Genomic DNA, 12,496 nt, shown 5'->3' with positions numbered 1-12,496 from the left:
GCAAACTAAAAGAGCTATCTTCGTCCAAACAAACACCAGAGAGCTCTCATTAATAAACATTATGGGCATTCAGCAGTGGCAGAACATGTATTCACCAATCCTGGGCATCAAATTATAATTGAAAAATGCTTTAGTCCTTGCCGAAAACAAACATTACTTCCCTCGCATCATTCGAGAGGCGATTGAATATGAAAACCTAGAACAAAATTTCAATAGAGATGATTGGCATAGACTGGATACAATCTGGAAAAGACTAATTTGCAAAAGCATGCCCAAATCGAGGTCCTCGATGCTGATTGGTCAAGCCATAGGTAGGCCACCCTGAGGATGATATACATATACAGAGGGCCATTTCCATCTATCGGCATTCAGACCTGATCTGGAGATGTGGCCTGCATAGGGCTCAAAATGTTATCTGAAATCAACTTTGACGCAGCTAACCCAGAAACTATGGAGAGAACAGCAATCCAGCACAGTGTAAACCTCGAGCAGACACTTCTTTATATATATTCAATTAAGATTCAATTTTGTTTACTTATGCCCAAGATCTTGGTTTCATTATTTATATGCAAAAGTGAACCATGTTACTATGTATGTTTGTTGCAGCATTGCATTGATTTTCAATCATATTACTTTGAATCTGCATACTGGGAAGTCAAAAATAAATAAGTTGTACTGTTAACACCTTGTAAGCAATCTGTGGTGTTCAACTTGAGAAGGGATTCTTAGGATATTACAACACCTATTTTCAGATAAAATAAATGGTCAACCATACCTTTTCATTAAATAAAGCTGAAATGCATATTGTTTCATTGCAGACCTCAAATAGAATGAAAATACAGGAATACTCATCTATTTATGGTCAAACTTTGTATAAATACATTTACCAACATAGGGTTCAGAGCAGACTAATTATCAATGAAAATCTGAGCTGTTTAGTCATTTGCTTCAAATTTCATGATATTACATAACTAAATGCTATATCATATGACACTTCATGTAACATACACTGATGACTACATATTATAATTCATTAAAATCACAGCAGTTTCATCACATCCATTTGACGTTTGATAAAAATTATACGGGAAAATAAATAAAAATGGAAACAAGAATCACACTATATCACTCTTTTTATTTACAATTTTACAATTCTGCGATGAGGTCTCTCCCAGAGAATAGCCAGTCAATTAGGAGAAGGCCCACCGTTTGTACTGTCACAAAAGTAGAATTGTTTAGGTAATAAGTAGGGAGCGATTTTTATAATAGGTATTTGGTTATACGTGCCAAAGGGTTAACTCTCTTTAATGACTAGTTACAAACACAATGGGATGAAATTCTTCATTATAATTTACCAACATTTGGCGAAATATTAACAAATATAAAATAAACAAGTATTAAAATGGCACCCATCACCAACTTTTGTGCTATTTGGCTTAGGTATTACGCTTTAAAAACATTTGGAGCAAAGGCACATTATAGGTCATTTTGTTGGATTGAACTTAGAAAGTGATATGGCATGTTTATTAAGCTGCTTTGAGATATGTTTCAAAATAATAAACCAATGTAAGTCAGTCCATATTTGAGGAAAATTTCTTTCCATTACTTAAATTTAGAGAATTTAAAGAAATATCAACATAAAGGACACTGAAATACTTTGGACCACATGAAAAGACCATTCAATTTTCTTCAAATATGACATTTAAAACATACCTAGCAGCTTATATTCCACGATTCTTAACCCAAAAATAACATGCAATTTTGACAAATTTTGAACTCGTTTTGAGAGCCAGACTTAAATTAGATCAGTGCTGGTCCTCATGCAGTGAATAGAAAACATTGTGGTTGCTTTCAGGTGATAAAGAGAGCTTCATTGAAGAGCATTTGGATTAGGGAACAGAAAGTATGAAAACGTACAGAACAATTGTATTGTGAGAACAATTCATTGCAATGAAAATATAGGGGATTGACAGTGACATAAATTGGAACTATCCATTACTAGGAAGTCATGCCTTAACAGAGTATTAGGAAGATCATTTGATTAGTTTTTTTGATAGTCAAAAATGCAGCGTTGACCTCCAGACTCAATATGGATGCCTAGGGAATGATCAGGCATGGGAATATCCTCCCCTTAGCAACAGCAGCAGCAACATCAGATGGGCAGTCTTTTTCTCTCTCTCTCTCTTCATTTTCACTTGCTCCCTCTCTAATTTTCTCTCTTGCTCTCTAACACCTGTGTCTTTTGATTCACTGCTGGAATTTCCCAGGGAAATAATGACTGGAGAAGAGGAAGGGTGAGCTAACATCCATCTTTTTTCCTACAAGTTATCTTCCCCCAGTCACTTAAAAAAAGGGGGGGATCAAATTCACTTCCCTCTTGTCCTCCCCTCCGCAAGGGTCTCACCTCCTTCCTCCACAGGAACCCTAACTGTCTCAAAAGAGGCAGCGCACTTGCTCTCGAGACCCGAATCATGATTGTTTGCAGCTAGGAAACTTCTTGGCTCCTATACACGACATGGGACGGCGCCATCTTTTCTTCCCACTGGCAGATACACCTTTTCGACTGCTTTGGGGGCATTCAATGCTTTCCCAGTCTCCACTTGCCAAATGTCTCCCTCCTGGACATAGAAAAATAGTAAAATGAGGAGTGAGGCAAACCTATAATGATATAATTTAGCAAAAGGTTTTTTCCTATCAAAGGAAGGCATTTCCTCATGATGAGATGTAAAAATGTACAAGTAATAATGATATCTACCTTTAAAAAGACAAGACAGAAATAAAATTTGTTACATGCTTACCATTAAACTATCATTTACAAGAATGTATATCTGCATAAATATAAGGAGTCCAACAAAGCCTAGTATAAAAAAATTGAGCTCGGCAATAAGAGTAGCTAAGCATATAATATAATAGTAATAAGTAAAAAAAGCTTATAAAAGGCATATTACATTGCTAATCCCACCAAAAATGCTAGAATGCATTAATTTTAAATGGGAATGCTTGCCTGCTTTAATGAAAAAATTCTTCATAATTAGACTAATTATTTATTACTATACTTATATGTGTACATATATGTACATGCATTTTTGGTTGAACATGCTTAATCATTTTTATGTACATATGTACCACTATTCACTTTGACTTCCTCAAAAGTCTCTCTGGGTATCTTAAGTTTTGATGTAAAATCTTCATTAATTATTTCTTAACTTATATTTTTCAACACAAGACTTTCAATTAAAATCTCTTACCTACCCACAGTAGTTTAATACCTCTATACTTATCCTCAATCGATATATTTTCAACTCCTTCTACATAGGCAGCTAAGAATATAAGGCACATATTCATTCTAATTCTGAACTAAAAATATTAAAATGGCGTAAAAATGAACCTCGACCCCATTTTACTTTTCCTGCCTTAAGTTGAAAATTCATCATTGATTAGTAACTGTTAAGGAACCCTCATTTGCTGAAAAAGTAACACTTATAACAGATAAATAGTATATACCGTCTACTTCTATTAACACTCACCAAAACCTATTTTCGTACCACTAACAAGAATCAATTTGTTTAATAATTATTTCCTAGCCAACATTTATAGACATCAAGGTATAAAAAATGCTCCAACTAAATCATCAGAGATATAGATTCTTACACATATGACTGTTTCAATATTGATCATCCTCATCCGGAATCTAGCAATATGTACTCTCGACTATGTACATTTTCAAAAATTATAGATAAAATAATACTAGGTCTGTTTTCAAGTGTTGAGAACATGTCAAAGAAAGACTTATTCCATAAACTGATTAAAGCAAATTTCTATAAACATATCAAACTGGAGTTTGGCTATTAACATTCCCAAGACTGACCCCCACTAAAATTTTCAGAAAACAGAAGAAGCTAGTTACAGGAATAAAAAAAGCCTGAAGCCAAAAAGCATGGTCAAGCAGAAACTCCATGAACAGTCCATCTTTAGCATAGCATTCATTTCACACCCCTCTAATTATGCCTTTTAAGTAATATAGTAAAAAAGGATAGCTATTTTCACCAGGGAAAAATTAATATTTACCGTATGTGATATTACAGCAAAGTACCTTCCTTGAAAATTATCAGATATGTATCTTTAAGTCACACTAATTTAGCCCTTAGCATCCTTTTCAGCAATTAAAAAATGGGGAATTAATAGCCTTCAGCTAATATATGCTAGGTAGTATTTTTTGTACGTACTGCACATCCAGTGATCATTCCTCTTAACTATGATTTTTTTAATTCCTTAATCACTGCATTACTTTTATTTAAGGAAACAAATGGATAATACAAAGTTTCTGAAAGTGACGCAAAAAGAAAACATGGGCTTCTCATTGGAGATAATTGGGGTGAGTTCAATAGCAACTTTAAAATGTGGAGTTATTTCCTCCTTCTGATTTAAGAAATTTTCATCAGGGACAGGAATACCTAACCCAAACCCAACCCCAATGACAGAGGTGCACTCCTTCCAAAACCTTAATTACCCCACCCATTTATTTCTCAATAACAAGCCTTTTACCCTACGTTCCAACCCTGATCACCAACAAAATCCAATTTCTTTCCACAAAAATCAGAATCCTAAGTATTAAGGGAGATATATCACTTACTAAACGAAAAAGGAATTTAACTCTACTAATTTTTGGAAAATGCTAAGAGGATTGTAATGCTACAGAATTTTATCTTTTCTATGCGATTATAAAGGGTGCAAAATCCAAAAAATTGGACTTGCTTTCCCAACATATTGATATAGCAGCATCAGAAAAATGCTAAGGATTTCTACAAAAAATATACATATCAACTGTAAGAGATGGATGAAGTCATCCCTTTCTCTAAAAAAGTCAGCATCTCTGACAGTTGATGAAATTCTAGCTGTGACATGGATGTAATATATGGATATAGAAGAACTCATAAATGTATAGATAGTTGCCAATCTAAATAAAAATACCTTAAGAAAGAGATTAGTCTAACTGTGGCAGATTCACATAATAGTCCTCTCGCAGACTATTTTAGCAAGGCTAATTGGATATAATATACCCTATTCAGGGAAGAGGTGGGTATTTGGTAGATACAATGGCATTTAAGAATTTCAGCAGAAAGCATATAAAACCTGAGTTGGATTTAAAAAGATATAAAAAAGGCTAAAAAGTTGAAAAAGACAATTTTGCTTACCAAATGTTATCATGCGCAGTGAAGATAAACTGTCTATCAACCTCTTTATTAAGTGACTTGTTTTTGGAGCATGAGACATAAGTTCTATAAATGAAATCAGAGTCAGGCTGATAATTCATAAATTTCCATGGTAAAGAACATGATTCGATATGTGAAGAGCCAATTCTAATGGGATTAAAAACCCATTCATAACTACATACTTCATCAGTAATTTATCTAAGCATGCCCTGGGTTTAAATGAACCTTCATTTCACCACTGTTTATCAAATTTCAGTTCACTCTCACCTGACATTAAAATGTTACAACACAGCCCAGGCCAAGATCGTATAAATTACTATGGAAATAATTTACAGAATGTCAAATCCCAAAGGCATTGCTTCATCAAAGTTAGACCTCAAACCTTGCATTCTACATTATTAGTACCTTTAACCATTGAAAGAATACATCACAATGAGTATGTAACGTTACATCTAAAATCAATTGCAAACACTATATATTGTGCACATTATGAAAAGCATAATGCCTATGTTAACAGCATGCCAGCAAAAAGTCACCAGAAAGACAGACTACAGTTAAAGCGTAAGATTTTTGTTCTTTCCAGGCTATAATGGATTGGCTGATTTTTAAAGGATTTTTTCCTAACTCCAAAATTTTCATTAGCCCCTCTCCAAAAATGCCAATTCTTGACAACCTGATGTAACCAGGAATGAAATGTAATAATTGCAGAGAAAGTCATTCTATTACAAGAGGGTTATAGTTTGAGCTGAGAGTCTATACATTAAGATTTATCTTTGTATACTGTTCTTAACCAAAATGACCTTCTTGTTGTACTTTTGTTTTTTGTAATTGTAACTCATTACAACAAGTTGTATATTTTGTTTGTGATGTAACTGACTTGATCTTTTTTATGTAATTGTACTTTTTGACGACTCCATGCAAATGTATTTTGCCCACGGATAATAAACCTTATTATTATTATTATTAAAAAATATCATAAACAAACCCACCACTTAATTCACCAGATAGCATAGCTGCAAGTGTTGGGAGAATTAGCCTAAGATAGTTATAGGAATAATGATCTAATTGTCAAGACAAAGGCCCTTTCACTAAGTAAGAGTCACTAAAAATTAAATTTGCATTGAGAATTTTTCAGCATGACATAATCAATGCATGCACCCTGAAGTTAAATTATCCGAGGTTGAAGTGAAAACCTAAAAAATGAGTAGGTTTGATAGACTAGGTATCTTTACCAAATCATTGTAAGCTTTCAATTCTTTTACTAAGCTCCAAAATTCTCTTTTAATCTAATCCACACAAATAAGTTGGAATGACTACAATTAATCAATAAAAACTTAAATGAAATACAGAAGTTTTTAGTCAATTATTTGTGGATTTTAAAAAGAAAACTTCAAGCAAGTACTACATATGTCTTTCCATGGACCGTTTTTAATTTCAAATTTTATGTGCACCTCTTAGCCGCCAAAATTCCTAACATTTGTTTCAACTATGTAGTCTTTTCTCTGGTTATAACTTGAACATGGAAATCCAATGAGTGGTAGAAGCAAAACTCCAATGGTTCTTCTTCAACACCAGCCGTGCAAAATCTGACCAACACAAGAAAGGAACTAGAAGACAAAAACTTATCAGAGAACTTTCTTATCTTATAGGATATTTCTTACGATCCTTTCAATCAAGTTGACTTGTAATGTAAGTAGTAGCAATTAGACACCATTTTTTTGCTGCCAAGAAAAAAATCTTGATTATGAGTGTCATTGACATTCCAGTATGCAATGAAATACTTAAAGAGAAAAGAAAATTGTTCATCTGCTAGGAAGAGAAATATTTTAATTTTATCCACAATAATACAAAGAGTACTTGTAATCAAATGTTTAGACATGAACTGCAATAAGTACCTGGATTTTTAGGAAACTAAATAGAAGGGTTAAAATACTTGGCCTGAGATTGAAAAACTTGATGCAACACAAAAGACCAGCACCTTATCTTATATGATCTTGAAGAATAGTGTATGAGATTCAAACTTCTTTCTTGACATGCACTTATTTCACATGACTTTCCAATTTACTTCATGGATAAATTCTTTCATTTGCAGCGTTCAAAGTATCACAGACATGACAGTATCTCAAGAAGAATCTTTAGGGATATGTACCAGTTTACATAAGAATTTTATAATTTAGTCCTTCACTCTAAAGCTGTAAATATAAAATGACAGCAAGGGTAATGTAACTAATATAAATATTGAGTATGGACACCATGCATAAAAATGCATAGTTGCTTCAAGTAACAGTATTTTGAGAGTAGGCAATGATATGATTAATTCCTAAAACTGGTAAGTAGATCAAACTCAAACTAAAGGTGATAGGATAATCGTCGGATTAGTCCTGCAACAGATTCAACTGATAACAAAATATAAATTGTGGTAGCAGACATTTCAATAATTTCGGACACATGGGACATTGTGCTGGTTAAAATTTCACTATCTAACTAAGTCAATGAAAACAAATGTATATTTTCTGTATAATAATTAATTCAAACAATAATGATGGCAATTCCTTATGGAAATATTTGAAAACAAGTACATATTATATTTGCATGCATCATTGAACATTCATCATCAAAGGATTATATGGAGTAAAGGTGGGATATCACTCTATGGAACGGTAACTACAGCACGATTAGGAATCTTCCATAATAAGTCAACCTCTCCAAAGAAATAAAATCTGAACTTTTGCACATAATTCATACAGGATACACACGCCAAGGTTTTAAGTCTGAGCAGCTAAACTTACGAAGAAACATGAGATATTTTCTTTTTTCCTAAAATGCATAATATTATGCAAAACATTTCTTCATGCATGCAACATTCCACAAACAGCAACAACACCAGTCAATAACTCGAATTTTTGAGAAAGCCACCACAAACACTGAACTTCACCAATGTTATACTGGGAAAATATTATTCACTCAGCATGCAAGTGATTTCTTTTAAGCTTGGCCTCAGAAGAAAAATGAAATGAATTTGGAAAACCAACCATGTTGATGAGGTGCATTTTGCTGTGCAGGGTCCAAACTTCTATACATAATTTCCTCTTCAAACTCCTCAGTACCTCGAAGGGATGCTTCCTCCCTGTAGTGAAACTGATGCAAGTATGGAAGCACAGTCATTGAGTGTAATTCATCCCCTCTAAGAGGTGGAACTGGCACCCACTCTAATGACCTTGGTGGTTTCCTGGTAAACCAACTGAAAGACAAAGAGGTTTAGAATGGCAAATAATAGCCGATGGCAAAAAAGGCAGCAGAAAAAGCGTAGGAATAGTAAATTTTGATACCCATAAGGTCAATCATTCTTCCAATGATATCACTCTACTCAATTAGTGGAATAAATATTCACTCTGAAATAAGAGCATCAAAATATCTTCGTTGCATTCTGGACACGTTTCTTTTTCTGAAACATTAATATTGCTGTTGTACATACATAAACATTTAGCATAACATGCCAATCAGGGCTTATCTTTCAGGGCCAGAGATTAACTTTAATGCGAGAGATATTTTTTCCAAACAGATTGGTTACAGATTTTTTTCCATAAAGAATAACACCTTTAATTAATAATAAGTTGAACAGAACTTGTGCAGTCTTTCAACTTACACATATGTTTTTTTGTATCCTCATTCAATTAGGTGAACGGCAAGAAACCGAACACCTTCAGCCACGCACCTTGCAGTTGAACTTAAAAGAATCACTCACATATAAAAACCTCCGCTAAATCTTTAATCAGGAATTTGCCAACTAGTAAGAGGACCAGTGATAGCAAAGGCAACCTGTTGGTTGTGCGGTGCAACACCCAAGGAGTTGCTTTTGTCTTGATCCCAGAGGGAGGGAGAGGGAGGAAGGGAGAACTGAGAGAATATCGTACTCTTAATAAAATGAATGGTAAAAAATTTAATTAGAAAATGAATGCATTCTATACCATACCACAAAGCTTGTACATCTGGATAAGTAGGACGTAAGGGAGGATTATTCCATGGTATTTGGATAAATATATGACAAATTTGATTCCAAGATGAACCACTTCTACCTCACAATTAGCTACCGTTAGGGAAAAGTAATTTCAAAATTAACACTCAACTAAGTATATGAACTAGGAGTTGAATACTTAATAATTCAGTGTATTAATGATGACAGATGCACACACACTTTGGTAATTTTCCACACTTTAATCAAATCTACACTGACCTAAATTTCAACAGGCAATCATCATTTTCAAGCCCTCTTGCCTTAAAAATGACGGTCACCCGTTGAAACCTATGTAAATGTAAGTTTGATTCAAGTTTAGAAAATTACAAACACTTGCAGGGTCTTTAATCACTTTGAATGGTAAATTCCACCAAATAAAACCTCTCTCTAATGTTTTTATCAGAGTAATAACATGAGAATTTAAAATTTTAAAAACATGAAGTTCATAGGCAGCCACATATATTTGTTCACTCAAAGCTACAGCATTTGAGTTGATGCCAAATGGAAGAAATCAAAAAAGCTTTAGACTCGGAGGTAGAATATACCAACAGAAGTGGCAGAGAATTTCAGAGACTGCCCGATCCCTGCTTGAATGTTGTGTGGAGTATACTTCAAGCGCAACACTCCGTCCGTCGGATGGGACGTTAAGCCGTGGTCCCCTTGGCGCCTTTCGTTAAGAGCAGGCTAATGCCGACGCCGGGTTTCTCTCCACCCTTCCTTCCACACCCTCCCCTCATGGCGCAAATGACCTCAGCTGTCGGTCGCCTCCTCCAAATACCATACCATACCAACAGAATAATGTAAAGCTGGAAACAACAGCTTATATTTTCCAATAATTAATATTAAATAAAATTAATGATAAAATGGGCCTTCACTGCCAATGACACCAAAGGGGCTGTTGACAAATAAATGAGAAGACAGCAAATAAAGCTAAATATTTAACATAAGAAATAACACTTACAGGTGATGGCGTATCTGGTGCAATGAAAATCTTTCACTAGGATCCTTTATAAGCATTCCTTTAAGAAGAGATCGTAAGAGTTCGTCCTCTAATTCTTCGGGTATAGTAAAATCTCCTTTACCAATTTTTTCATATAAACGGTAAATATTATCACCTTCAAAAGGATATTTACCAGTGGTGATGTTGTAACTGAAATTTGGAACATAATTATTAAATTGTGATCACTTAATGCTCATTCCGAAAATTATTTTTACAATTTGCAATGCATAGAGGAGTATTTCTCGTTTTAGCTACCTACAGCAAACACTCAAATATTATGACCCATTTTTGTTCATCACTAATTTTTTGCATGACTTCTCGTAAGTTAATGCTAATCCTCAGTATCACATGAAGAACACGTATAACCACACTGATTCTTTATAGGTCATTATTTGATACTGTTAAACAGCACAATTCTCCACAATGCAGAGCATAAAATCAACACACACTTTTCCATTAAAAGAGGGTGGTATCTCCACATTCATGCATTATTTCAAAATGAAATCTTACAGCGTCACTCCACTGCTCCAAATGTCCACTTTGAAACCCGAGAAAGACTCAAGACCATTTGCTATCTCCGGGGCCTGAAATGCAGGTGATCCCTGACCCGTGTGGCACGTATCATCTTCAGCAAACATGTCCAGCATCTAAAAATTAGCGCATAAATAGAAACGAGAAATCTGTATAGTAACTTTTATGCAATAAATGAAGTAAAATAAACTTCAAATTGGTGAGAATGTATAACCAGTAATTGATTCTTAACGCAGATTAGTAACAGTTGCAAATCAAAAGACTGCAGGAATTACAAGAAAACATTATAAAAAAATAATATGATAATAGAGGGAAGAGTTAAAAATAAATATAAGTAAGATTACATTTAACTATTATGGGAGAATATTCATGAAAGTTTAGCTAAAAAACATGCAAAAATAGAATTTCAAAACTACAAAAATAATGATTCTTGAATGGTGATTACATATCCAACGACAAAATATTTTTGGAATAATAATTCATGGACATTAGACAGAGATGTACTATGGCAATATTCCAAATTTCACCAATTAAAGTTCAAAACATACATTGACGAAGTAAGTACTACCTCTGCAACTCCAAGATCTGAGATCTTCAAAGTTCCATCCAGGCTGAGTAATAAATTTCCAGGTTTTATGTCTTTATGGACAACACCTTGGCTGTGCAGGTACTCTAGGCCATCAACTAATTGACAGAAGTAACTGTGGGCATCAAAATTCGTTGTAGTGAGAAATATATTTACCTACGCAAAAGATGTCATCGATAAAGATAAAAGGTAGCAAAGTTGGCATGGGTTTAGAACATTAAAGGAAACTACGTAATGAACATCAAGTTAACAACAATAAATGGCTACCTGAAGAGATCAAATACACCTCATCAGTAAATATGATTGCAATTTTGCAGCACAATTAAAGACGAAATATAAATAAACTCCAGAGCAAACAACAACTCATTTTCCCAGCCACAATGTAAAAGTTGAGCGCAACAACAATCATCACTCACCCATGGGCTTGCCATATAGGTAACTTTTTGTGGGGAGTACTTTCAAGCATTTCTTGCAAAACACCAACACAATATTCCAGCACCATATACATCTTCTGCTTCTCCTCATTGTTAAACACATCAACCAACCCAATAACATTCCTATGCCTTAACCTTTTAAGCAGCTGGATTTCCCTAAGGATTAAATTGGACCAAAATTAATGTTTATGACGTCAAAGTTACGCAAGAAATAAAAGATAAAAGCACTATGATAAAAACCATTATTTCCTGGGCAAATGATAAAATACCTTTGGACATTCTGCTCGCCATTTGGAATCCTTCTCAGTTTCTTCCTTTTCAAGATTTTAACAGCTCTTCTACAGAGTGTTTCCGAATCCAATAATTCTTTAACTTTACCGTAGCTTCCTTCTCCAAGTAGGTCTCCCATAACATACTTCCCTATTATTTTGCATCTATTCTTTTTAGCTTGATATATAATTTGATCAGAATTTACTCTGTGGAAAAACATCCCCTCCGAATCGTCATCGTGCAACCAAGCCACTGGCTCCAAATCACTAAAAATTCCTGTGGCAGCTACATCTTCGTCCAATTTATATTCTTCATATACTGATGTATCCTGTTCCATTTCTTGGGGATGTACTAATGACAACCCTGATCTATCACAATACCGGTATATTGACAACCATCTTGCTTCGATCCACTATTCTCTTTTCTCTCCCAGCCAGCAGCCAGTTT

At 34.3% G+C, this 12,496-nt stretch overlaps 1 protein-coding gene across 4 annotated transcripts; it reads right to left on the bottom strand.

Annotated features, from left to right (window-relative positions):
* Positions 1 to 1,115: 1,115 nt before the first annotated feature.
* Positions 1,116 to 12,404, bottom strand: LOC124157739 (serine/threonine-protein kinase stk11). Of its 4 annotated transcripts, none has more exons than XM_046532723.1 (8): positions 12,049 to 12,404; positions 11,762 to 11,935; positions 11,328 to 11,460; positions 10,739 to 10,875; positions 10,190 to 10,378; positions 8,246 to 8,454; positions 5,196 to 5,279; positions 1,116 to 2,618 (listed from the first exon to the last, which is right to left on the bottom strand). In XM_046532723.1, the coding sequence occupies exons 1-8, from the start codon at positions 12,384 to 12,386 to the stop codon at positions 2,470 to 2,472; spliced, it is 1,413 nt and encodes a 470-aa protein (XP_046388679.1). In that variant the 5' UTR covers positions 12,387 to 12,404; the 3' UTR covers positions 1,116 to 2,469. The 4 variants fall into 4 exon arrangements, 3 of the variants coding, with proteins under 3 accessions (XP_046388679.1, XP_046388689.1, XP_046388698.1); XR_006864648.1 differs by lacking the exons at positions 1,116 to 2,618; positions 5,196 to 5,279 and adding exons at positions 6,553 to 6,799; positions 7,192 to 7,405; XM_046532733.1 differs by lacking the exon at positions 5,196 to 5,279.
* Between the last annotated feature and the right edge of the window lie 92 nt (positions 12,405 to 12,496).

Source organism: Ischnura elegans, chromosome 1 (assembly GCF_921293095.1).
Source record: "Ischnura elegans chromosome 1, ioIscEleg1.1, whole genome shotgun sequence".
NCBI lineage: Eukaryota > Metazoa > Arthropoda > Insecta > Odonata > Coenagrionidae > Ischnura > Ischnura elegans.
Note: the sequence above shows the minus strand (reverse complement) of the source record. Positions and strands in the feature narration are given on the sequence as shown.